This window comes from Hylobates moloch, unplaced genomic scaffold (genome assembly GCF_009828535.3).
Source record: "Hylobates moloch isolate HMO894 unplaced genomic scaffold, HMol_V3 SCAFFOLD_1, whole genome shotgun sequence".
NCBI classification, from domain to species: Eukaryota; Metazoa; Chordata; class Mammalia; order Primates; family Hylobatidae; genus Hylobates; species Hylobates moloch.
In genome coordinates this window covers 143,793,979-143,821,594 of record NW_026652276.1, presented here as the reverse complement: position 1 = coordinate 143,821,594, position 27,616 = coordinate 143,793,979, and the positions used below count along the sequence as shown (strand labels likewise).

The 27,616-nt window shown below is 40.7% G+C and overlaps 1 protein-coding gene and 1 pseudogene across 1 annotated transcript; both read right to left on the bottom strand.

Annotated features, from left to right (window-relative positions):
• The window catches only part of LOC116810745 (large ribosomal subunit protein eL8-like), a 29,665-nt pseudogene extending 19,861 nt beyond the window's left edge, over positions 1-9,804 (bottom strand).
• Positions 9,805-21,019: 11,215 nt separating this feature from the next.
• On the bottom strand, positions 21,020-25,248 carry NPVF (neuropeptide VF precursor). The gene is made up of 3 exons (XM_032753432.2): positions 25,064-25,248; positions 23,383-23,783; positions 21,020-21,629 (listed from the first exon to the last, which is right to left on the bottom strand). Exons 1-3 carry the CDS (start codon positions 25,199-25,201, stop codon positions 21,578-21,580), a joined length of 591 nt encoding a protein of 196 aa, XP_032609323.1. The 5' UTR covers positions 25,202-25,248; the 3' UTR covers positions 21,020-21,577.
• Between the last annotated feature and the right edge of the window lie 2,368 nt (positions 25,249-27,616).

The window sequence follows — 27,616 nt, the reverse complement described above, 5'->3', positions numbered from 1 at the left end:
GGTTTTCTCTGTCACCTCAGTTGTCTAATGGGTCCAAGAAAAGTCATTGATTTTCCATTTTTTCAGCTTTTTTTTTCCGTTATCGTAAGAACAGGAATGACACCTTTTACACTCTTCACATGTCAGAGCTGGAACTAGCAGTCTAATTTATTTAAAAGCTATTAATCACAGTTATTTTAAGACCTGATATTAGATTGTTCCTGGGTCTGCTTCATTGACTGCTTTATCTCTTATCAGATACGTTTTTCTTCTTTGCAAGTCTAGAAGTTTTTAAAAATTGTACTGCAAATATTATTGATATAGCCTGTAGAAGCTTTGGATTGTGCTATGATCCTCTAAAAAGTGTTGAATTTTGTTTTGGCAGCAGTTAAATCACCAGCACATTGCTTTGATTCTGTTGAGGCTTCGTGTTAGGCTTTAAGGTAGGTTTTTTTCAGTTTTGCCCCCACTTCCAGGACATGGCCTTTTACAAAAGGATCTCAACTAAAGGGTCAGGATGTTCATCAAAGTCCCTCCGGCTGGGCCTGAACTCCACTGTCACCTCAGCACTGTTACGTGTCCAGAATCTCTGCTTAGCACTCGCACCCCGGCAGCTGTTCTCTTCTCAGGCTCCTGGAGTCTTACTCTATGTTTGAGGCCCTTCACCCCAAGAGGTCTGAATCCAAGCTCCTTGCATCATCTCTGAGCTTCTAGGATTTGCTAATTTCTGGTTTTTCCTCTGCTTCCCCAGCTGTATGGGTGTTATCTGCTTACTGTCAATATTATTTTTGGTTTCCTATATCCTTTTTGCTTTTCTCTCAGGCCTCTATCATCTGTATAACCAATTTTCTGTATTAAATTCTCTCTGCTGAAATGCCTAGTTTGGTTTCTGTTTTCCTAACTGTGCATATTGCACCATGGATAGATAGAAAACAATGTTGACTGAAACAGTAAGAAACAGAATGAGATCTAAGGCACTGTATCACTGAGTTGAATCAAACACACACAGATAGAGGATGCATGCATATTTGAAGACTTATATTGAATCCATTTAGATCCTATGGGGGAAAGAGAGAATGGAAGTGGTAGTCTGTGATAAAGGAAATAAAATAAAATTAGAGGGGCATGATAGCATGCCCTGAATTCAGGAGTACAAGTAACCCAACTGTCTGCAAGCACCTGATGTCCAAAATAAAAGAAAGCAAAACAATAACAACCAAAAAGGGCTATTCTTCTGACATATGTTAGGGTGATTTGTCTTTTTGGAAAGGCAATTCCCTGCAAGAAAGATAAAGATCAGATGTCAGAAAAGGAAAAGAAAATAATTTATCTCAAAACATTTAAACTATTCTAAAGATAAATGAATGGCCACATCAGGGTCGCTAATTATTAAGCTAACAACCTTTGGTGAATAGGTGCTCCAATGAGGAAAATGGCCAATTTAAGAATAGCTAGGCAAATTATCAACATTATTGTCAGCAAATCTGACTAAAATGCAAAGCTATAACAAAAACATCTTATCCGATGCAGATCATGGGTAAAGTAAGAATGAAATAATTTTCGATTCCCTGATATGGAAAATGCAAGCATCATCATTCATTGCTTAATTCCACATCAGGACTATCCACATTGTCTCCTATGCCATGGAGGAAAATAATAGCACCACGACACAATCTTGACTTTCTGTATCCAGAGCAACTCAGTTATTTCCATTGTAGGTGGTATATCTTTTAGGATACAAAATTCAGGAGCTCAAAAACAAACTGTACTGTTTTTCATATATAAATTTAATTTTGTTTCTGAGCTGTCAGCCTGCAAGCTGTGGGAGGATTTTACATCAGTTACTCTTGGGTATATCCTCCCTTATCAGGATTTCATGGAGATTGTGGAGGGTGTTGTGCGGTGACCAGAAGCACCATTCTGGTAGTCAAGTTGGCAATTTTCACTGTGATGTCAATTTTCTATATTTGTATGTCTTCACTCTATGATGCACGGGAAACCCAACTGGCTGTGGCCTCACTCCAGTGCCCTGGTTCCCACTGCTTCAGGATCCACAAGAGTTTCTTTCTGTTCCTCTCAGCTTGAAGGAATGCTTTGCTCCATCCTCCTCTTTTCAGACATTCTGCTGCTGCTTCTTAAAAAATATGCTATCCTTGCTCTGAGGCATATAGTTTAGGAAACAGGGCTAGAAAGTTGGTTCCTTACTTTCCACCTTACCACATACCTCCCCTGAGGCATGCAGCATAAGAAAGAGCAAAGGAGAAATACTGGGAGGGCTAAATATATAAATTAATATCTCACAATATTAGCTATGTACATTTTTTGCAGGATCAATCCATTTATATGACAAAGTGAATAGAGAAGGAAGAGAAAAAAAAGCAGATGGGAGAATGGGGAATATATTTTATAATTGATGAAAATTCGAACGTAATCACTTTACTTGTAATAATCATGGAATCAAATGTCAAGATAGAAAAACGATAGGGAGGTACTGAATATGGTCAGTTTGCCAGCATTGAAGCTATAAACCAAAAAGTATTCTAGACAGGTCTCAATCAATTTAGAAGTTTATTTTGCCAAGGTTAAGGGCATGCCTGTGACACAGGAGGTCCTGAGAATGTGTACCCAAAGTAGTTAGGCTACAGTTTGGTTTTATACGTTTTAGGGAGACATAATACATCAATCAGTACATGCAAGACGTACACTGGTTTGGTCTAGAAAGGCGGGACAATTCCAGGGGATGGTATTTATTGATTGGCAGTTGGTTGAAAGAGTTTATCTAAAGACTTGGAATTACTAGAAGGAAGTGTCTGGGTTAAGATAAGGGGTTATGAACACCAAGGTTTTTATTATGCACATGAAGCCCCAAGGTGGCATACATAGTAGGAGCTTAAGAAATCTTTGCTGATCAAAAATGAACTGGACATATGTGAAGTGTGGATGGCAAAGTGATATGTATTTCAGTGGAATATGCTGAAGATGGGAGTAGTTTTTGGCAGAATAGGTGGAGAGGTTTTATAAAAATCTACTTAATCTAAAGAGGCACATCATAGATTTTGGCTCCCAGAAAGCAAGATTAATAGAAATTTATTGATGTGGGCAAACAGATGTTTAAAATATTTTGATTATACACTCAGTAAAAGAATTTGTGCATTAGGTCCTGTGTGTGTGTGTTTTAGTCACACACATATCGCTTTACCAATATATACTATACATATGGACACAACTCTTACATGTATTGGTAGTAAAATATGCACTTACAACGAAGCATACCACATATTTGCATTTATGGCTACCTGGTTTCTTTCTTTTTTTGCCATTACTTTGTCCATTTAGTAAATGTTACTTGAACAACTACTGTCCAGGCCTGATCCCTGATCTCAGAAAACTCTTCAGTTTAGTAAACCATTGGCTTCCAAAGTCAGGTGAGACATAACCAAGATGACACAAGATGACCTAATATGGCCCGGAAAGAAAATATTAGAATACTATATATTTTTATCCCAACACTTTAAATTTATATTTTAATTTTAAAACACTTAAAGTTATATTTAAATTTATATCTTTATTATATTATTCTTATTATATAGAGACAGGGTCTCGTTCTGTTGCCCATGCTGGAGTACAGTGGTGCGATCATCGCTCACCGCAGCCTCAAACTTCTGGGCACAAGCAATCCTCCTGCCTCAGCATCTGAGTAGCTAGGTCTAAAGGTGCACACCACAACTCCTGGCTAATTAAAAAAAATTTTTTAGAGATGGGGTCTAACTATATTGCGCAGGCTGGTCTTGAACTCTTGGCCTCAAGCAATTCTTGTGCTTTGGCCTCCCAAAGCATTGGGATTATAGGTGTGAGCCACTGCACTTGGCTAGTTTTTGTTTATATTTAATATGGTACTTTCTTAATTCAGTTATACACATAAAGGAAGGGTATGGAGAAATAGGCTCTCATATGTTTTCCAAGGGAGTGTGAATCAGTACAGTGTAGATGGAGGGTAATTTACCAATATCTATCAAAGTTATGACTGTATAGCATTTTGACCTAGAAATTACCCTTCTAGGAATTTTTCTTTTACACACACACTCACAGGGCTTGAACACACACAGATTATTCAGTTCAGCATTGTGTGTAATAGTAGAAGCTTTGATATAACTTAAATGTCCACCAAATAAATTATGTTACATCTATGTAATGGAATATCAATTAAAAATAAAGATACTTAAAGAAATTATATTGTGCATGTCTAAGACATAACATGATGTTATTATGGTTTTATATATATATGTAGTAAAGAAGTTCTTACAGTGAAGCAAATTAACACATCCATCATTTCACATAATTACCCATTTTCTTTTGTTTTTTGACAGGAGCAGCTAAAATCTACAGTCTTAGCATGAATCTCATATCCAGTACAATTTTGTTACCTACAGTCCTCATGTTGTACATGAGATCTCTAAACTTGTTTGCCCCACATATCTGCTGTTTTGTACCTTTGGACTTATATCTCCCCATGTCCTCCCCACCCCATCTCTGTTAACCACTGTTTTGTTTCCTATTCTATATATTTAATTTATTTTTTGATGCTACATGTAAGTGAGATCAGGATCCTGCCATATTTTTCTTTTTGTGTCTGGCTTACTTCACTTTGTATAATGTCCTCCAGGTTCATCCATGTGTGATAAATGGCAAGCTCTCATTCCATTTTAGGGTAGAATAATATTCCACTGTACATGTGTACCAGTTTCTTTATCCATTTGACTGTTCACAGAGACTTAGATTGTTTCTATAGCTTGGCTATTGTAATGCTGCAATAAACATGGGAGTGTAGATGTCTTTATGAGGTGGTAATTTTATTTCTTTTGGGTATATCATATGCCCAGAAGAGGGATTGTGGGGTCATGTGGTAGTTCTATTTTAAATTTATTTAGAAACCTCTGTACTCTTTTCCATAATGGCTGCACCAATCTGCAATCCCCTAACAGTGTACAAAAATTTTCTTTTCTCCACACCCTTGCCAACATTTGTTATCTTTTGACTTTTTGATAACGTCCATCCTAACAGGTGTGAGATGATATCTCACAGTGGTTTTCATTTGCAGTTCCATGATAATTAATGATATTGAGCACCTTTTCATATACCTATTGGAAACTCTTATTTCTCCCTTGGAGAAATGGCTACTCATCTCTTTTGCCCAGTTTATAATCAGGTTATTTGTTTCCCCCTTATTTAGTTGTGTGAATTTTGGTTATTAACCCCTTATCAGATATATGGTTTGCAAATACTTTTTCCCAATCCGTAGGCTGCGGTTCCATTTTTTTTTCTGCTGTGCAGAAGCTTTTTAGTTTGATATAATACCATTTATTTAGTTTTACTTTTTAGGTCTGAGATTTCGGTGGGATATACAAAAAGCTATTGCTGAGGCCAATATCCAGGAGATTTCCCCCTATGTTCTCTTCTGGGACTTTTATACTTTCTGATCCTATATTTATGTCATTTATCCATTTTGAGTTGATTTTGGTGTATGGCATATGATGGATATGGGTCTAATTTTGTTCTTTGCATGTAGAATTCTAGTTTTCCCAGGCATCATTCATTGAAACAACTATCTTCTCTCCATTTGCCTTGTTGGTGTCCTTGTTAGAAATCAGTTGACTGACTGTATATGTTCACATTTATTTCTGGGCTCTCCATTCTGTTCTCCTAGTATATGTGTCTGCTTTTATGTCAGTACCCTACTGTTTTGATTTCTATAGCTTTGCAATATAGTTTTAAGTCAGGAGTGTAATACCTCCAACTGTGTTTTTCCTTTTCAGAATTGTTTTGGCTGTCTGGGGTCTTTTATGGTTCCATTTGGATTTTAGGATTGTATTTATAAGGCAAGGTGAGTGGGCATCCTTGCCTTGTACCAGGTCTTAGTGGTAAATATTTCAGTTATTCCCCATTGACTATAGTGTTAGCTGTGAATTTTTTGTAAGTGGCCTTTATTACGCTTAAAGCTTTTTTTCTATACCTAAACTGTTGAGAGCTTTTATCAAGAAAGGATGTCGGACTTTGTCCAATGCTTTTTTGCACCAGTTAAGATGATCATGTGATCTTTGTCTTTCATTCCATTAACGTTATGTATGACATTGATTGATTTGCATATGTTGAACCAGCTATGGGTGCCAGGGATAAATCCCACTTGATCATGATGTATAAATATTTCGATGTTTTGTTGGATTGGGTTTGCTAATATTTTATTGATAATTTTTGCATGAATTTTAATCAGATAAATTGGTCTGTAGTTTTATTTTCTTGTGATATCTTTGTCTGGCATAGGTATCAAGGTGATGCAGGTCTCATAAAATGAGTTTGGAAGTATATTTCTTCAGGCTCTATTTTTCTTTTTCTTTCTTTTTTTTTTTGAGATGGAATCTTGCTCTGTCGCTCAGGCTGGAGTGCAGTGGGGCGATTTTGGCTCACTGCAAGCTCCGCCTCCTGGGTTCAAGCCATTCTCCTGCCTCAGCCTCCCCAGCAGCTGGGACTACAGGCGCATGCTGCTACGCCCAGCTAATTTTTTGAATTTTTAGTAGAGATGGGATTTCGCTGTGTTAGCCAGGATGGAAAAAAAAAGAGGGGCTCTATTTTTCAGAAGAGTTTAAGAAGTACTGGTATTAATTTCCCTTGGAATGTTTGGTAGAATTCAGCTGTGAAGCCATCAGATCTTGGTTTTCTTTGTTGGGAGGTTTCTGATTACTTCTTCAATCTCTCTCTTTATTATTGGTCTGTCCAGGTTTTCTGTTTCTTCCTGACTCAGTCTTAGTAGATTGTAGGTTTCCAAGACTTTATTTCCTCTGGTTATTCAATTTGTTGGCCAATAATTGTTCATAATAGTCTCTTATAATCCTTTTTATTTCTAAGGTATCTATTGCAATTTCTTTTTTTTTTGCACACAAAACAATAAACATTTTCTAAAAGTACATACAAACAAAAAGATGCATATCAAACATATTAGGAAGGTTGCACATGGGAAGACGGGGAATAGAAATGGGGGGTGGGAATTAAAGAAAATAAATGAGAGAGGGACTTTTATGGATCAATGATAATAACTCAATCCTCTATTTGACAAAGGAGAAGGAAGAGGAAGAAAAAGAAAGTGGGATAAAGGATTAGAAAGGGAGGCAAATAGAAAAAATTAGAGTATGACTCCAGGGTAGACCTGTTTTGTTGTCGCTTGGTTGGTTGGTTGGTTTGTCAGTTGTATTTTTCATATGTTTCGCCATGTTGGCTAGGCTGGTCTCGAACTCCTAGCCTCAAGTGATCAACCTGCCTTGGCCTCCCAGAGTACTGGGACTACAGGCGTGAGCCACCACGTCCAGCCCCCACATTGCTTCTGGCCTCTGTGGTAGACCTCCCAGACGGGGCAGCCGGGCAGAGGCGCTCCTCACTTCCCAGACGGGGCAGCCGGGCAGAGGCGCTCCTCACATCCCAGACGGGGCGGCCGGGCAGAGGAGCTCCTCATAACCCAGACGATGGGCGGCCAGGCAGAGACGCTTCCCACCTCCCAGACGGGGCGGCGGCGGGCCAGAGGCTGCAATCCCAGCACCCTGAGAGGCCAAGGCAGGCGGCTGGGAGGCGGAGGCTGCAGCGAGCCAAGACCACGCCACCGCACTGCAGCCCGGGCAACACCGAGCACCGAGTGAGCGAGCCTCTGTCTGCAGTCCCAGCACCTCTAGAGGCCCAGGCGGGCAGACCACCAGAGGTCAGGAGCTGGAGACCAGCCTGGCCGACATGGCGAAACCGCGCCTCCAGCCAAAGGAGAAAAACCAGGGAGGGGTGGTGGCGCGCGCCGGCAATCCCAGGCAGCCCGCAGGCCAGGGCAGGAGAATCACGGGAGCCGGACACAGGGAGTCTGCAGCGAGCCGAGTGTACTCCAGCCTGGGCCACAGAGGGAAGAAAAGAAAAAGAAAGAAGAAAAGGGAGGAAGGAAGGAAGGACGGAAGGAAGGAGGGAAGGAAGGCAGGCATCTATTGCAATTTCTTCACTTTCATTTTTGATTTATTTGAGTCTTCTTTTTTTCCCATAGTTAAATTAGCTAAGGGTTTGTCAATTTTGTTTATTTTTTCAAAAAAACTGTTAGTTTTGTTGATTCTTTCTATGGCTTTTCTGTGCTTAATTTGATTTATTTCTGTTCTGCTTTTTATTATTTTCTTCCTTCTGTTTAATTTCATGTTTAGGCCAGGCACGCGGGCTCACACTGTAATGCTAGTGCTTTGGGAGGGTGAGGTGGGAAGATCTCTTGAGCCCAGAAGTTCAACACTAGCCTGGGGAACACAGCAAGACCCTGTCTTTACAAAAAAATAAAAAGTTAGCTGGACATGGTGGCACACACCTGTGGTCTTAGCTGTTTGGGAGACTGAAGTGGGAGGATCGCTTGAACCTGGGAGGTAGAGGCTGCAGTGAGACAATTACACTACTGCGCACCAGCTTGGGTGACAGAATGAAACCATGTCTCAAAGAAAACAAAAATGTGTGTTTTGTTCTTTTTCTAGTTCCTTGTGGTGTAATGTTAGATGGTTTATTTGGGATCTTCTGCTTAAAAAAATTTTTTTTTCACTGTCACAAATTTTATAGTCTTCTTTTCTGAGGTAGGTGTGTGTGGTTATAAACTTTCCTCTTAGGACTGCTTTTGTTGTATCCCATAGGTTTCGTTATTGATGATACATTTTATGTACTAATGTGAAACCTCCAAAATATATCTTTTTTTTTTTGAGATAGAATCTCACTCTGTCTCCCAGGCTGGAGTGCAGTGGCGTGATCTCGGCTCACTGCAAGCTCCGCCTCCCGGGCTCACGCCATTCTCCTGCCTCAGCCTCCTGAGTAGCTGGGACTACAGGCGCCCGCCATCATGCCTGGCTATTTTTTTGTCTTTTTAGTAGAGACTGGGTTTCACTGTGTTAGCCAGCATGGTCTCGATCTCCTGACCTCGTCATTTGCCTGCCTCGGCCTCCCAAAGTGCTGGGATTACAGGCGTGAGCCACTGCGCCCAGCCGGTAAGTTCTTTAACCTTTGCCTTTTCAAGCTTGGCAATGTGAGCCACAGATTTGCGACCCAGGACATTGCCGCCCCAGTGACGGTGGATCTCATCGTATCTGTTGTTGTAGTGGGTCCTCATAGCTTCCGCCAGCTTAGCCAAAACTCCTTTGTCTTCCGAGTTCACCTGCGTGAAGGCAACAGTGGTGCAGGTCTTCCTGTGGACTACATGTCCCAGTCTTGCCTTCTCCTTGATAATGCAGGGGAAGAGACCCCCCATTTTACGACATAAGGCAGGCAGGAAGACAACCAGCTCGATGGTATCCACGTCGTGTGCCGTCACCACCAGCTGAGCCTTCTTGTTCTCCACCAAGGTGGTGACGGTGTTAACTCCTGCTTGAAGGACAAGTGGTCTCCTAGTGAGGATGTCCCCTTTGCTGGCAGCTTTCTTCTCAGCCCGGACCAACAGCCTCTGCTTCTTCTCTTGCTTTGTCTCTGGTCTGTAGTTGTGGGCCAGCTGAAGCAGCTGAGTAGCTGTTTGGCGGTGCAGGGCCTGGGTGAACTGGTTAATCGCACGCAGGAGGCACTTTGAAGCTGCTTATGGAGGATGGCTCTCTGCCACTGCAACCTGATATAGCCAGACAATTTCATGAAGCAGGTGAGGTCTCTTTTGGGCTGGATGTCTTGTCCAATGCCAAAATTCTTAGGCCTTTTGTCAAACAGGGGACTCACCACTTTCTTAACCTCCTGTTTCTTCACGACAGCAGGGGCCGGAGCCACCTTCTTCCCCTTGGCCTTCTTTCCTTTCAGCATCTTGGGTGGCAGGAAGACAGAGCCATATTTTCTTTCTTTTTTTTTTTTTTTTGAGACGGAGTCTCGCTCTGTCACCCAGGCTGGAGTACAGTGGCGCAATCTCGGCTCACTGCAAGCCCCGCCTCCCGGGTTCACGCCATTCTCCTGCCTCAGCCTCTCCGAGTAGCTGGGACTACAGGCGCCCGCCACCACGCCCGGCTAATTTTTTGTATTTTTAGTGGAGACGGGGTTTCACCGTGGTCTCGATCTCCTGACCTCGTGATCCGCCCGCCTCGGCCTCCCAAAGTGCTGGGATTACAAGCGTGAGCCACCGCGCCCGGCCGAGAGAGCCATATTTTCTTATAAGTTACATACACACACAATTTCTTATATACCCATAGAAAATTTCTGGAAATATGCACAAGAACCTGGCCACATGGGTTGACTTTGGCCAGGGGAATTGGTAACTAGAATTGAATGGAGAGAGGGAGAGGTTTCACTATATATATATATATTTATATAGTGAATATATATATATTTTTTAACAAATATATATATTTTTGCTTTTTTTGCACCTTTTGAATTTTGCAAATATTATATATATATTTTTTTTTCTTTGCACCTTTTGAATTTTGAACTGTGTTACTCATTTGGTACAGGTTGGTTTTTCTGGAAGCAGATGCTGAGATGCAGTTTGGAGTACAAGATGTTTATTAAAGATCAACACCTGAGGAAGAAAGATAAGGAAGAGAAGAACTGGGCAGAAAAAGAAGTCCATCTGTGAGGAAACCTTGGCAAGACCTTGGCTAACCCTCTGTGGCGCTCCGGAGCACATATGGCCTACCAGAGCAATCCCAGGTGGGTGTAAATGGCTTTTATACCCCTTTTTTGACAAGGTATTGGATGCCATTGACCTGGGAAGGCATTCTGGTGGGCCAGGTAGCTCTCTGCAGCTGAACGTTCCCCGCTAGATCTGACAGCTTGGGTAGCAAATCCTACCCTGAAGGGAGGTGTACGTATCATGTCTCAACAAGGACACAACTTTTCCTATCCCCTCACTTTGCTGAGATTTTCATTGGATATAAAATTCTAACAAAATTTTGAGGTAGGAAAATTTATTTTCAGATGAATAAATCTTCATGCAACTTACCTCTCAGGCACTCCTTTCTGTTTGTTTAAGTCCATGATATTTCCCCTTGGTCTCTAAATTAGTATCCAACCGCAGTTTTTGTTTTGTTTTGTTTTTTTTTTTTGAGATGGAGTTTCATTCTTGTTGCCCAGGCTGGAGTGCAATAACACAACCTCAGCTCACTGCAGCCTCTGCCTCCCAGGTTCAAGCGATTCTCCTGCCCCAGCCTCCCGAGTAGCTGGGATTACAGATGCCCACCACTACGCCCAGCTAATTTTTTGTATTTTTAATAGAGACAGGGTTTCACCATGTTGGCCAGGCTGGTCTTGAACTCCTGACCTCAGGTGATCCACCTGCCTTGGCCTCCCAAAGTACTGGGATTACAGATGTGAGCCACCATGCCCGGCCATCCAATCACAAATTTCAACTGATGCACCTGGTATAATCATGATTTTTAGACGTTTGTAGCCAAATGGAGGAAGTCCTAACAAATGGCAAGTAGTTGCTTCTGGGGAAGAGGAACTGGGATTGGATGAAGTTGAGACTTGGGATGGTCATTTTCCATCCAACTGAGACATTTTTGAGAGTGAAAGGGGTCACTGTTAATAATTACACTGGGATAATAGGCATAAATTGTGCTATTAATTAAGTCATGCCCCCCACCCCCACCACCCCAAGTTCATATGTTGAAGCCCTAACCTCCAATGTGATTGTATCTGGAGAGATGGTCTTTAGGAAGTACTTAGGGTTCAGTGAGGTCATAATGATGGGTCCCTAATCCTATAGGACTGTGTCCTCATAAGAAGAGGAAGAGATAGATAGCTGTCTCTTCATGTACATGCACCAAGGAAAAGATATACGAACATATAGTGAGAAGCGGCCATCTACAAGCCAGGAAGACAGCCCTCGCCAGAACTCCACCATGCTGGTGTCCCAATCTCAGACTTCCATTCTCCAGAATGGTGAAAAAATACATAGAAGTCTGTTGTTTAAGCCACCCAGTCTATGGTATTTGTTGTGGCAGCTCAAGCTGACTCATACACATCAGAACTGTCCCTGGGAAACTGGGGTGATTAATTTGATTAAAAGCCTGTGGAATTCTTTGGAATTTTAAAACTTTATACATGTATCTCTTTGTTAAAGATAAAATTAATTTTAAAAGAAGAATTATAAGGGTTTAGAAGTCAACTGATAAATCTTCACATCTCAGGCAGAAATGGCATCTGTGATATTCCTGTTGTATAACCATCCTTGAACACCTTCTTGTGGCTCATGTTAGCTCTATTTCTGGCGGCTATAATTGTTAGAAGATTCTTTCAAATTTGCCAGTATGTAACTGCCACCAATAGGTGATAATACAGAAGCTTTTCTCTTCTGTGACTAGCCCTGCTTTTAAAAGTGCATTGCTTTTCTTAGTCCACTAGGAGTGACACCTCCACCCTGTCCCAACCCCACCTTAGCTGTAGCACTGTGCTGTGTTTATTAGTGTTAGAGTGAAGAGTGGGGAGACCTGAAAAGTGGGGACAGCAGGTTTGTGTAGGTTAAGAAACTAGACCTCAGAAATGATTTCATGTCTTGGATAAAGTCACGCATAACCCCACAAGGTAAAAGCTGTATCAGGTTTGATTGGCAAGTGAGTGCCTCATGCATCAGAGAAGTCACCGACTGCAGTGATGTATAACCCCTGGCTCCCTGCTGGCTCCGTTCCTCCATCAGCCTGCTGCCATTGCCCTCTCGCTCTCCCATGATGTAGGACATAGCTGAGATTGACAGAGAGAGAAGGTTGAAGGGGCAGTAGTTAAAATGTCACTCACCCACAATGAAATCCAAATGACTTAATTTACCATGATGTGTTTTAATGAATGAGAGTGAAAAAGTGAAGAGGTTGTACTTTCTAATCAAACAAAGTAATGCCTTAGTTACTGAAATGCAAATGGCTTCATTGGGAGGGAAGCAAAAGTTAATTGGGTCACATAGATAAATTAGGAGGAAACCAAAACCATCTTTGCCACAATTAGATCTTTGCCACAATTAGTTGGTTTGTAGTAAAAGGGAATACATATAGAAATTAAAGATTCAAATGTAAATATTTTTGCATTAGATTGCTTTGTGACTTTGGTGACTTTAAATTTTATAATAAATACCACCTTTGCATTCCACTGCAGATATTTTAATGTAAAAATAGTCTTGCTTATTCTCAATGGGCGCTGTTTTAAGTCCTCTGCCTTTTCTAGAGGATGTGCTGATTCCTCACTGCTAAGAAATGATCCTTAACGTGTAACTAGACTTAAGATGCAACAAACATGTTTACTTTTGCCTTCTTTAAACTGTTGGTGTTTATATTTTAGTTTAAAATTTAAAAAGTTTTAAGGTTATTAACTGAGCCTTAAGTGTACAGTATAAAACAAGAGGGCCTTTTTGTTGTGCTGGTGGTGTTTATTGTTTTGGTCTAAGAATTTAAAATTAGTTATGTACAAACGTGGAGTATTTTCTGCCCTCTAGTGGTCAAAAGTAATTTTGCAATATTGTCACATCTCGGTGCTTTCAATTACAAAGGAGAAGCTAGGTGACATTTTAAAAGCAGTTTGAAAATTACGTTGGTGCGTTGCTGTAACTAATTATTGTTGTTGCATATTTTAAGAAAGAGAAACAATAGTTTTATGTTTTATTAACCACAATATACCAATGCCTAGAAATCTGGCAAGAAGTGAAATAAATTTTAAGATAATTTTTCTTCAGGATTAAAATAATATTTCTCTACTTCTACAAAAAGAGTATTAATTTGACATCAATCTAGTTATAATTTAATTCCACTCCTGATTCTAATCGTGATTTTCCTGTTTGTCTTCTTTCATACTTTAGTTCCTATATTTAGGAAGAGAATAATGGGTGATAATACTTTCTATTTCCTAAGCTACACATAGGATTATATGTATCACATTTGTGTTATATTATGAAAGGAAAATGCTGTGGCATATTTTATGAGCAATTATTTTTATTAGTTATCCTTGGGCATCTATTTGACTAATTATTATTATTATATATTCTAAGATATTAAGTGTAAAGGTTCTAAATTTTATTGACTGCAATATAAAAAGATCAGGGGTGCAGATGAGAAGCAAAGTATAAATAGGCTATTAGGAAGAATGTGAAGGAGCCCAGAAGGTCAAAGAAAAGTGCTATAAAATAGCAGATGAGTGATTGTTGACCATTCTTCATTTCTTAGGAAAATTAAACTAATCAACTCTTCATTTTCATTACTGTGCTGAAATTAATGTCTCTCCATCTCTAACTGCTAACAGAAACCTTTGCTGTCCCAGGCATTTCCAAAGACGCAGTAGCTCTTGTCTCAGGTGAATCTAATACATTATAAACTGGTGAAATGGTAAAAGATTTCAGAAGAAAAAAAGATTAGCAGCAACTACCCCCTTTTAAGACAGGCTTAACGGGGCTATAGGAAAAATTTAATGTTCTGGTGAAAAACGTGGCATTACTAAATAAGAGTCTGTCATTTATAAAACCTTATTTTTCTCATAGGATTTTTTTTTTTTGTGGTAGCCAAAATAGCATTTAAGCTTTGGGTGTGATTTTGTAGGTATTAATAGTGTGAGCATAATTAGTGAATAGCATCAGACTATGTAAAAAGGCAAGTGAAATGTACTTAGTGCCACTGAATTGTACACATCAAGATGGTTACAATGGTAAACTTTATGTTATCTGTATTTTACTACAATTTAAAAAATTTCAAAAGGGCAAATGAAATCTTTCTGATTTTTAATATTTCCAGCAATGGTGAATAAAATGTGCAATATCTAATAAACATTTCAGGAACTCTGGGCCACTTAATGAGAAATCCAAGTAAACAGTGGATATAATAAAGAGGACAGATGTTCACCATATAATATTTTCTTAATTCAGGCCTGACTCCAAGAAGCAAAGTGATTCTATTTTCCACAGAGCATTCACCTGCACACACTCATCTGAGTGAGAGGGAGGGAATGGCTACTACAATTCATGCCAGTGCGCAGGAGCAAACTTATTTCTGATTTATTTTAATTCCTTTACTGCTTTGTCCTAATTCATGAGTGAGATCTGTAGCAGACTGCAAATAACCCAGGGAGGCAAGACCCATCCAGGCAGAAGTTTACCTACTGGCCGCCTTTGCCTTCACTCCATTTGCCATGACTGTATATTTCAGTGGCTCTCTGGACCACTTCAATTTCCTTTTATTACAAAATTAAAAAAAAAATAGAGATGGGATCTCACTTTGTTGCCCAGGCTGGTCTCGAACTCCTGGTTTCAAGTGATCCACCCAACAGCCTCCCAAAGTGCTGGGACTACAGGCATGAGCCACCGTGCCTGGCTTGGACCATTTCAGTTTTACTACTGAAGCAGAAACTGACAGTCAAATTTTATCATCAACAATAGCACCTTGTTTGCTAAAGGATAAAAGTCAAAAAATGTGACTTGCTCCTTGAGAATCTAAGATAAAAGTGGTCCAGCTTGTATTCTGTGATGCTTTTACCTTTTACAATCACTCATGACTGGTAAGGTAGGCATCTCCTTGCCCGCTCTAGAAGTAGATACCTTAAAGAACAATTAAACTAAAGCTCTTCAGGAATCTATGGTCCTTCTTTCTTCCCATTCTTCCTCTCTTCCTCTCTCTTCCTTCTTCTTCCTCTTCCTACCTTGCTCCCTCTCTTCCTTTCTCCCTCCCGCTCCTCCCTCCCTCCCTTCCTTCTAAAATCTTTATATAGTGTTTTAAAACTCCGAGGATTTATTCCTGGGCTTCAGTGTATCCATTTTTTTCTTATTTAAACATAATTCAACGCATGTTTCCTGAATGCTTATTATGCTGCAGGGTTGGTTGTGTGGTAGTGAACAGGGCAGTGGATGATGGTTCAGAAGAGCAACACTTAAAAATCAGACCTTGGTCGAACCCACTTGTTAGCTCCCATTTCTTGGGAAAGTTCTTTCTGAGCTCAGTTCTCATGCATAAAAATGAATATAACAGAAGTGGTTAAAATAGCCTTAAATGCTAAAATACATAGTTATCATAACAATTAATAATCACTATTATTATTAAGCTGGAGGGAGGGGATTCAAAGATGATTAGAGCAGTCTAGTGCAGGAGTTTCTAATGGATGACCCCCCACTCCACCCTTAGGAGCATTTGACAATGTCTGGAGATATTTTTGGTTGTCACAATAGGGGAGTGATCCTACTGGCCTACTGGCCTCTGGTGGTTAGAGGCTTCCGATGCTGCTAAGCATCCTACGATACACCAGGAAGTCCTCACAGCAAAGAATGACACAGTTCCAAATGTCCATAGAACCACTGTTAACCCTGGTTTAGTGAAGAAAAACCATTAAAATATGTTCCATATTTTCTATAACAAAGAAGTCAGCTCATGTTTGGTGGGGGGGACCCGTCAAGTTGTCCACTTGATATTCATGCTCTTTTTTCATGTAATAGTGGTTGGGACAATGCGCCTAATGGAGAAACGACATTTCCCAGTCTCACCTGCAGAGTGGAGTGATCAATTACATGAAAGAGGAAGTAGTCAGATGGTGCTCTTTATTTATTTTATTTTAAATTCTGGGATATAAGCGCAGAACATGCAGGTTTGTTACGTAGGTATGCATATGCCATGGTGGTTTGCTGCACCCATTGACCCGTCATCTAGGTTTTAAGCCCCTCATGTGTTAGGTATTTGTCCTAACGCTCTCCTTCCCCTTGCTTTCCACCCCACTGGATGGTGCTCTTTAAATAGGCTTTTTTTTTTTTTTTTTTTTTTAAAGAAAGAGTCTTTACCTGGCCCCTTTGTTTCTACTGCCTGGAAAGGGATGTGCCGGCATGGTGGAGCTATGTACTTAGGCTGGTGCAGCAGCAGGATGGGAGGGTCTGGATCTTGGATGACGGTGTGGAATTCCCATGCCAGCCCAGAACTGCTTCCTTCCCGACCATTTTGTGTGAGGAGAAAAAAAGTTTCTCTTGGTTAAAACAGTATTATTTAGGTTTTTATTATATGCAGCTACATCCAAATTTGACCTGTGTTTCAAAGGATTTTGATCGGTAGAAAAGAGGCCTTTGAGCTGAAGGAATTAGCAGGAACGAAGGCATGGAAATGTGAAAGTGCATGTTTTCAGAAAATAACTTGTGGATTGGTGTGTTAATTAAGTAATAAGAAAACTTAGGTCACAGAGCCTCACATAATGTCCCCAAGAAGATCTTCAAGGGAAAAAAAAGGAATAAACACACGGAGGACAACACACTCACCTTCCTTGTCCATTTCATTTTGTCGGTCACAGTTAGGTGAACACTGACCTTTCATTTTTCTCACTGAGAAATTTGTCCCAGAGTCAATACATTTTTTTTTCCTTTTTATATTTCTCAAGGTCGTTGTCATAGTATGATGTATGAAATGCGGACCTGAGAGCACGTGAAAGCCACCTTCCATGAAAACCCTTGCTGTGTGGGGTGTGTCCCATCCCGTGTCCCCCTGTAGCCCCACACTCTGCTCCCTTCACAGGCCAGCTGAAGCTTGGGTTAGGACCAGTCCAGATGGAATTTCCTTGGGAAAGGGAAGGGTTGGAAGAGAAGAGAAGGGTGGAATGGATATTTGGAAGGAAGTGCCTGGAAAAGCACATTAAGGAGAAGAACACAATTACCACCTCACTTCTGTTTTATGCCACTGTCAATGCCAGTATTTGGAGGAAGTTCAAGCTAAATTACTGAAATGATTTTGATTGTTCCGGCATTATATTCTCAACACCTAAATGGCCAATCAGATAACAGTATTCATCTGTAAGTTGGATTAGATATTAACTTAAAATAATTCTAGACGTAATCTTTTATTATAGTGATTCTTAAACTTTATGGATCACAAACCCCTTTGAGAATCTCCACAAGAATTATGAAGTCTCTCTCCAGAAAAATGTATATATACGCTTATTGATTCAGAGAAAACATCATTTTAGCAGCTGTGAGCACTCCTCTTAAGGAGAGATTCATCTTTGTTGTAAGGGATGTGAAAAGTGAAGTTTTAACCAAAACCACCAAAACTAATAGACATACAATTCCAAAGTCAGATCACTATTTGCAGACTTTCTGAAGGATGTGGTTGGAAACTACTTCCACCAGTCCTCATTTCCTTCACTCACTTGGAGACAATGAAAGGATAAGATTTGGGTTCAGGAGAGATTCCTTTGGAAAGAGTTGTTACCTCGCTGTGAGCTGGTACCTGTGTCCATGCCCAGGGGTCTGGAATTACCGTGTCCTCAACCTTCATCAGGGAGGGGCTTCCACATGATGAGGAAATGTATTCTGTGAGGTTGAGAAAAACAAAAGCCAAAAAGGCTGAAGAGCCTGGGGGCAGCAGGACAGAGGAGCCATTTGGGATCACAGCCAGGTGTGGAGGGTGAGCTGCGCACAACCCGACACAGGCTGCAGCAGACACAGAGTTACTGGAGATATTTCAAGTCCTACTCAAGAGGACCCCAGGAGAGAAACAGGCATGTATGGAGTGGATGCCCATGCCCCAGGGCTGAGGGCTGAGGCCACTGTGGGGCCTGGAAGTTTTCACAGGATGACAGAATGGCAGGGAGAGGGTCCAGTAATGGTCAGCAGCGCCATCCCGAGTCCTGAGAGTGAGTCCATCCAGGTGAGAACTGTCCCATCCCCTCTCCTCTCATCCCAAATTCTCTTCACTCCCAGTGGAGTCCAAAAAGGCAGCCAGGGAGAGAAGTAGCAGATGAGGGTGGAAGAGAGAACAGAAGCCAACCACAGTCCTGTCTCCAGACTCAGGTCTCAGCATGGGAATGGTGCAGAATGAATGTATGAGCAGCTGAATGCAGGCTGAAAGGTTGATGACAATGGAACTGAGACTGTGTTTTTGACTCAGAGAGGCCAAAGGCTTAACATTACTTAAGAGAGAGGTGAAGTTCATGGCATCTGGCCAAGTTTCCGTTGAGGGTCAGAGGAAGATTTCTGCACACCCTCTTCCCCATCCCTTATATTAGAAAGGGGCAGTGGGATACAAAAATAAATTTGCATTTTGAGCACACTTCATGAGTCATGCAATTGTATTTTATACCCATTGTAGGATGAAAGCAGACCTCCCAGGCCTGCATGAAGCTGGCTTTTGGGTTTGATGTAGAAAATGGAAGCTGCTCTGATTGACAAACACGGGTGGCGGGGAATGGGATGTTGTGGGATCCAGCAGGGCCGAGTCTGGGGGAAGCAAGACAAGCTACATGATATGCAGGGTCCAGTGCAAAATATAAACGTGGGGCCCCTTGAAATACTTAAGAAATTCAAGACAGTGACAGCAGAGCACTGAGCCAAGTGTGGGGCTTTGTGTGACTGCAGGGATTGCACACCCATGAGGCCACCCTGGAGTGAGTAACAGAGGTCAGAGAGGAGGGGAACTTGCCAGTGGTCCAGTTAATGAGAGAGCCGGAAGAGGCTTGATGGAGACTTTCCCAGTGAAATGCTGCACCATGTGATCCCACAAATTCTCTGCAAAATTGCAAGCTCCACATTGAGTTACATGAATGGGGTTCTTATGGAAGCTGGTGAAGAAGCCGGTGTAGTGGCACAACAGAATAAGCCAAGCAGGTGAGGGGACAGCCAACACTTGGCTATTCAGCTAACATTTCCCATAAATTAGGGGCTTAGGTAAAGAACCCATTTCTTTGACAAGAAATTTCCCTGTGTCATATAATCTCGCGGGACCAGGTGATCTTTTATTTATTAGTGTAGCAGGACATTGTAGGATATTCTCTCTGTCACTCAGAATTGGCAACTGGGGACCACATCTGGAGGTGTACAGAGAGGCTAAATACTTTAGCAGAGATGCTAAGCAAAGAGAACCATGGATGGCAGGAGCCAGACACCTGCTCGTGGTTTGCTAAGACCTGGCAGAGCCACAGCAGCCCTCCCTGTCTTGGCCGTGCCCTTCCAACATGTGCAGTTATGACGGTTTGCCTTGGAGGCGGCCTGCTGCAGCTGCTGCTCCCCCAGGAAGCCAAGTAAGAGGCGTTCCTAGAAAACCACTTCTAGAGTATGGGGTTTTGACAGGCGCACTGCATGCTACTTCTGACTGGCTGCTTGCTTAGGCAGTAGACTTATGACCTGCCTGCCCCCTCCTAAACAGGGGCAAGAGGGGTGGAGACAACGAGGGGCAGTGGAGGGGCAGCCTGCAGTCTGCCCTTGGTCTGGCTGGGGGGATGTCTGCATTTTCTGTGCTTCAAGCGGGCACTGGGAGGGTAGCTGGCTTGAGCCTTTCTGTCTGGCAATAAAAACTGTGGGGAGAACAGATGAGACGGGGGTAGTTGGAAGAGATCAAGTAGCATCCAGAGCCCCCAGGTAGGTGACTTGTGTGAAGGCCCCTGCAAGTCTTCCCGAAGAACGCTCTTGTAGAAGCCGCAACTTTATATAGAGAGGAGGAGACCACTTCTCTTGACCACCCCCCCCATCCCCATTCCTCCCTTGCCCTGGAGAAGATGGGAGGGGATTTTTTTTTCAGAGCCTACCATGTTCCCTCCCAGCACCTTACCTCTGAGGTGAGAAAGGCGAGGAAGAGAGAAAGAGCAGACCTGCCCCTTTCCCACTTTAGGCCCTTCCACCAGCCCAGCCAGCCATGGCGGTGGGTGGGGACACTTTATTCTTGGATATGAGGTTGGAGTCTTCAACTGGACTTGACGAAGTTTTTTAATATCAGGAAGTGACCGAGGGAGTTATGCAGTATGTCCAGGGTATCATTAAGGGACCTTTAATCAGCAGGGGCGGGAGATTCAACACAGCCCAGCGGGGGGCACACAATGGGAGAAAAATAAAACCATTTCCTGTGTGCGCCCAGTGGAGTTGAGACTGTTCAATAAACTAGCTATATCTGATTAAGGACTTCATATCCTTAGGATTAAAGGCAAGTCACTGCATTTGTGTTGTGGTGTACTGAATTTATAAATTCTCAGTTGAGGAATAGCCAGATCTTTTTGCAAATCAAAAACTTGAAATGTTAAATGAGGAGGAAAGAAACTCACTAGAGGCAAATTTCTGGATGTAGATAGAGGAGACACTAAAAAAGGTAGCTCATAGTTGCCTTTTACTTTTCTCCCTAAAGTCTAAGAGTTTTTATTTTGTAGTATTACACAAACATTTACATTTCAATTGATCACAGATTCATTAACATTTGACACAATAGAAAGGGTGTACAGAAACATGTTTGTAAGTGATTTGTAAACCTTGTTCACTTATTTGTCAATCATGTTATTCTGGCAAATTATTTAATTTCCATCCTAATGTTTTTCAGGGTGCTCTTCTGTCTAATTTTTTTTATTAAGTGTAACTATGTCAATGATTTTTATATAGGGCAGTGAGGAGGGTCCTCTGTCTCTCTCTCTCTCTCCATTACCAGAAATTTCTAAAGCATTTGCAATGCTCTTTTTTATTCAGACAAAAATCATTTTAACTTCATATAACAAATATGCTTTAAATTTTTTACAACTTTCAAGATACTATTATAGCTGTACTGACAAGGAAAAAATTGCCGTTGTTGACCTATAGTTGATGAAGTGTATGTAGCTACTCTTCCTTGTGGTCTTCACTATAGAGCCATTTGTAGATTTCAGGCCACAGCTTTAGGGACAGGCTCCAGGTTTCTTATTTTTCTTGTTTCAATTCTGCATCATCTATCTTCTTGAATACCAGTCTCCTAAAATGTAAGCGGTACAAAATGTTCTCACCCATCAGAACAACAGCATGCAAGAGTGTATACAAATACAAGCCATAGTCCTAAGTGCCTAATTATACTTGAGTTGAATTGTGTTACACTTGAAATGAGTGAGATATTGGGGGGATGCTGAATCTGTGATGGGCACTCAGTCCCAAACACTTATCATTGATTCATCTCTCTCCCTCCACACGGCCTCACTCCCAACACCTGATTAGCTGCCAGTTCTGCCTCCGTATAACATCCCAGAACCTCAGCAGAAATGTCAGCAGTTCCCCCTCTCCTGATGAATGATGCCCCAAGTCCTTGTCCGGGTCCTCAATATCTGTGCTCTCTGCTCTTACTCTTTCCTCTCCTCTTCGCATACTTTTTTTTTTTTTTTTTTTTTTTTGAGACGGAGTCTCGCTCTGTCGCCCAGGCTGGAGTGCAGTGGCGCAATCTCGGCTCACTGCAAGCTCCGCCTCCCGGGTTCACGCCATTCTCCTGCCTCAGCCTCCCGAGTAGCTGAGACTACAGGCGCCCACCACCGTGCCCGGCTAGTTTTTTGTATTTTTAGTAGAGATGGGGTTTCACCGTCTTAGCCAGGATGGTCTCGATCTCCTGACCTCGTGATCAGCCCGCCTCGGCCTCCCAAAGTGCTGGGATTACAGGCGTGAGCCACCGCGCCCGGCCCCCTTCGCATACTTTTTGCTCTTACCAAAGGGCGCCTCAGCTGTTCTTGGCTCACCTTGCTTTAGTGCCGAAAAATGACCTCCCTCTTCTCACCAGTCTCCGAATGTTCAAGAGAAAGCTGCTTTTGAAAGGCAGGTTTCCACATACAGAAACATTCTCTTTTTTTCTGACCCTCTGCAGGACCTTATTAGTGCCTTTCTTATTTCGTTTATCCTGTCAAATATTGAGGGCTTACTATGTGGCAGACACAGTTCTTAGGCTCTGGGGATATGGCAGTGGACAAAATTTATGGGATTTGTAGGACTGAAATTCTAATAAAGGGAATGGACCCTAAATATATGTCAGATGGGGATAAGTACCATGGAAAAGAACAAACCTAGAGTGTCCTGAGAAGGTCTCTCAGATAAGGTGACACAATCTGCCACTGTACTTTCTTCAGGTCTTAACTAAAGCATCATGTTCTACTTCATATAAAAAAAATTTTTTTTAAGCATACACTTTCTACTATAAAAGAACAGGTAGGTAGCTTATTAATTTTAAATCTTAAATTCTGATGTGTACATAGGAGATAATACATATTTCTTAATATAAATAATGATTATAACAGAGTTTATAAGATGAGATCCAGATAAAAGAAAACACTTTGATTAAAAGTCAGGAAAGAAAACCTGCTGCATTTGAGACCTAGATTATTGAAATGGGGTCCTTTGCACCTGAACAACTCTCTCCCATGAGACTTTTTATGTGGGAGAGGTCCAGCGTTTAGACAATATAATGTCATTGCATGGACTTAGTGAGCAGCTACAGGATAAGGAGATTGATGCTTATATGTGGCTTAGGGGAAGCCATCCCATGATTTTATATCTTGAGCCATGCTTATTATACCTGGCCTTCTATAGTTCCCAATTTACAGGGATTTAGTTCCTTGTGTCTTTGCCTCTCTCTCCTGCTAGGAAACTTACTGTCTTAGAAACTTATGTTGAAAAGATGTAGTCATTTTTAAAGTTTCTAGACCACCTCTATATAACTGCCCATGCACTTTGACTGGTTTTCAGGTATTTACCTTGACTGTTTTTGATCGGGATTCTGGATTTCTTGGTGCTGGCAGGTCATGGAGTAAAATAAGTCATTGGCACATGGTGAATGCATGGATCCTTGACACAAATCACTCAGCGTCCTGCAGACACTTTTGGCTGTTGTCGTTCTCCCAAACATTTGGGGCAGGTTAGGAACACGTCTCACGAGGCTCACCTCCATACTTCTTCCAGATCTCAGAGGCAGGTTGGCTGTTGCTCCAGCACTTCTTTCTCTTTGAACGTTCCTCCCAAATCTCAATGGCAAGTTGGCGACTGAGTGTGGCATTTTGTTGACTGCAGGTGTACTCATCTTAATGACATTTTTTGGTCCCCAATCTTTTAATTCCTCAAAATTGAGGCTTCTTTCCCCTTTTGGGTATCCTCTAGGCTATAATTAGAAATGACCATTACAATAACATACTGTTGTTATAAGCAACAGATTTAAACCCCCAATTAACTTAAATCTAGACTTTAATCTGCAGAATTGTTAAAGCTATAAACAAAGTTTGTGTTCATATGTGCAGAATTTTTTAATAAATAATTTGTATTAAGCTTTTTAAAGCAATCTAGTTTCTCTGTCCCTAGACTATTGTAAGACAACCATAAAATATTTATAAAATATATATAGTGAATACAGCAATGAGTTCAAGCAGCAGGAACATAATGAAGTACTGAAATGTGGCAAAAGTTTATTTTACTGCAGTTATTCTCTTTTGGTTTTTTGGATTCATGTTGTTCATAGAATATTTTATATATTTTTATAATTTGATTTTAGAGAAACTTCCCACTCATTTTTCATGTTTCTCTTTAAAGGCCAAAGTGGCACATGGAAACACGGTACATCGAAACAGAGATGCTGGCCAGGTTTTGGGGTATAGTTGTACAAGGCTCAGTGAATTTCTTTTTTATTCCATCTTACTCAGGGTTCCATTCTAAAGCTTTCTCAAGAAAACAATTGCATTTTTATTAGAGTATAAAATACATTTTTAGTAAAGAACCCATTGGTTTATGGGTTAGTGCATCACAAATATGCCAACTTTGTAGGAACCATCACAAATACAGAGAATATTTGATTAGATTTAGTCTTTACCATACGAGCTTGTCCGTATGGAAATTTTTAAATGATTGTTTTCTGATTATTGCTTGAGTAAAATGAGTATACACACTAATTTCAGCAGATTTGGAAAACATATAAAAGAAAATAAAAACAATTTGCAATTTTACCATCTACAGGTAAACACTTTACTAAGATACAGATTTAGTACACATTGGCCAGTTTGTAATTGCTAAGCCCAAAATAAACGTGTTTTTTGTTTGTTTGTTTGTAGTTTAAAACAATTTGAATGTCCAGCTGAAATGTATCCAAACCTTATTTCTGCCAACCATTTATTATAAATATGCACTTGTGAGTTGATTGAAAATTATTAATGCACTGTATGCTTGCTAAGTACCATACTCACCAGTACAATTGTCATGACAGAAGCCAGCCTGATTGCTGTTGTGCTAAATAATACAAGTTACATTTATACATTGTCAGAGGAAGGCTGAAATTTGACAAAAAAACAGAGTACACACCAACTTACTTCTTAGTCTTTACAAAATCATTAGACTTAGGATTAACATTATACAATTAATTCTACTCGCATTAGAGAGATTTAAAAAACTTACCTCAGAATATTTGTCATAATTTTCTTTGCTGTGAAGATTGGACATCATTAATTCATCTGCACAAAAAATGTTTGATGTTAACAAGCTTGAAGTGGCTAAAGTCAATAAAACAAATAGTTTTGATGAAATAATTTCCATTTTGTCTAAATCTAAAATTAAGTCTCTATGTGCAGTCCAATGTTTATGAGAGGAGAAAAAAATTGTGGTGTTTTTATATCGTCTAAAAACAAAGGAAAGTTTTTTTTTTAACAGTGAAATCAATCTCACACATTTTAAGTACTAATATTAATTAGAGTGTACAACTAAAATATGCACGTAAGGAACGTGAATAATTCATTCTGGGAAGACAGCAATGTTTGTGTTTGCAAATTCATTAACTTTGAAAATAATTTTCCTTATTATAAAAGAGCTTCTAATTAGGTAAGTTTGGGGTGATAGTAATTAAGATTCCAAACAAACAGAATGGTTCATTTCTCTAAGCTTAAACAAAAAGTATTTTGTTTTTGGTGTTTGTGTCAATTCTTGAGGGAAGGAAAAAGAAGTATTCAATCCATGCTAGCTATGGTTTTTTTTTTTTTAATCTGCACAAAAGAGTTAGGCATAGTATTTTCAAAATGTCAAGCAAAATTAAGCATGTGAAAAAAATTATAATATCCCAACAAAATGCCATGAATTAGTTTTTTTGTACGATGCTGTTTGCTTATTAAAAAGCTTCAGGGGTCAATGTCAGCCGTAACATGAAGGATGTGCATACGAGCAAATACTCGATAGGCATTTTGACAAACTGGCGTCTCAGAAGCTGGAGGCAGTCAGGCCCTCTGTATTTGCTCTATGGGTCTTTATTTGGTAAAGCTGTGTAAATCACCAAAATTTTCTTTCCATCAAGATGCTGCATCCTACCTTCCCTCACAAAGTCCTTAGGAAGACTAGCAGGGGCTTGGTAAGTCATACACATGCTAACTCTGTTGGTCCCAGGACACATATTATTTAGGTAATCGTGTATTGCCAAAGGTGTGCTGTCATCATGGCATTAAAAGAGAATTTACAGAAATAAATGAGTATTTACTGAAATGCCAAAGCAAATCTCTTTTGGAGCAGCTGACTGTTCTTAAATATCTGCCTTACCGCTAGACTGCCTGGGTTCTAGAGACACCTTTACTTGTTCCCACCAGTCCCTTCAGCCCTTTCAGGAGGAAAAGACTTGAATGGATTTCCAACAGTCCAGCTACTTCTAGACACAGACAGAGGTTATTCACAAAGAGTTGTAAAATTGCTCTGTTGTGTCTAGAACTGTGCCACCTCTTACCTCTCTCACCAACCTACCGTATGTAATTTGAGACGTGAGATGGCAGAAGTGAAGATCTTTCTTAATATTGATCTCCAGAACAAGCCAGAAAGTTGAAAAACCACAGTGGGTGAACTCTTGTGATACAAACTTGCCTGTGGTCTCTCTTAAGGCATTTGACATCATTGGCTTCATTTGTTTTGGTTTGTAGTAGCCAAGAATCCCACAGTAGGAGGCAATTAATTCAATTCATAGTCTAGTGTTAATTTTGTAATGCCATTATTGGATTATTTGGGTTTGATTTCCCTGAGGATTTAATACATTTCTCTTCCAAATTGTTCTTTTGCAAACTGCTAATGGAATTTCTTTGTGTGTGTGTGTGTGTGTGTGTGTGTGTGTGTGTGGTCAGTAGATCCAAACTTTTGAGAAATGGATGAATCAAGGGGCAAGTTTTGGTGACTGAATTCACACCCCAGAAAAAGCAGAAGGCATCAGCCTGGATCTTTTTCAAACTATATTTTTATCTAGTTGTCATTTTCAAATAAAATGCAAATTAAGCAGCCCACCAGTTTTCAGTGCTGCTACTAATGGGTGTTGGCATATCCATTAGAGTTTTCCTGATGACAGTCAGCATCCACATATGACTAATTGCTCCCTGCCTCCACCAGGTTAGGCCTCCAAGTTTGGAAGGTAATTAGAATTATCTTATTAATATGGGGCTTGGGCCAGGCACGTGGCTCATGTCTGTAATCCCAGCACTTTGGGACGCTGAGGCAGGCAGATCACCTGAGGTCAGGAGTTCGAGACCAGCCTGGCCAACATGCTGAAACTCCATCTCTACTAAAAATACAAAAATTAGCCCGGAATGATGGCACATGCCTGTAATCCCAGCTACTCGGGAGGCTGAGGCAGGAGAATCGCTTGAACCCAGGAGGCAGAGGTTGCCGTGAGCTGAGGTCACACCATTGCACTCCAGCCTGGGTGACAGAGCGAGACTCTGTCTCAATAAAAACAAAAAACAAACAAACAAACAACAACAAAAAAACAGGGCTTGGCTCTTTTCAATTATATCTTCATTTAACTTTGAAAGTGTTAACAGACATAGAAGATTCAAAGTATGAAATCACCATAAATCTTTTGCTGAAATGTGCTACTGCATACACACATACAGATTAATTGGTTTAGGGTCTCTTGATGAGACATATGAGGATATGAAAAATTAAAAAAAATCTCTCTCTCGGACTTGTGGCATTTAAATACATGCTTCA

Coding starts and splice junctions, on each gene's coding strand:
- NPVF (XM_032753432.2), bottom strand. CDS start 25,201: ATGGAAATTATTTCATCAAAACTATTTGTTTTATTGACTTTAGCCACT. Junction 23,784..25,063: donor ATTATGACAAATATTCTGAG/GTAAGTTTTTTA, acceptor TTCTAATTATAG/CCTAGAGGATACCCAAAAGG. Junction 21,630..23,382: donor CCCGATCAAAAACAGTCAAG/GTAAATACCTGA, acceptor CTTACATTTTAG/GAGACTGGTATTCAAGAAGA.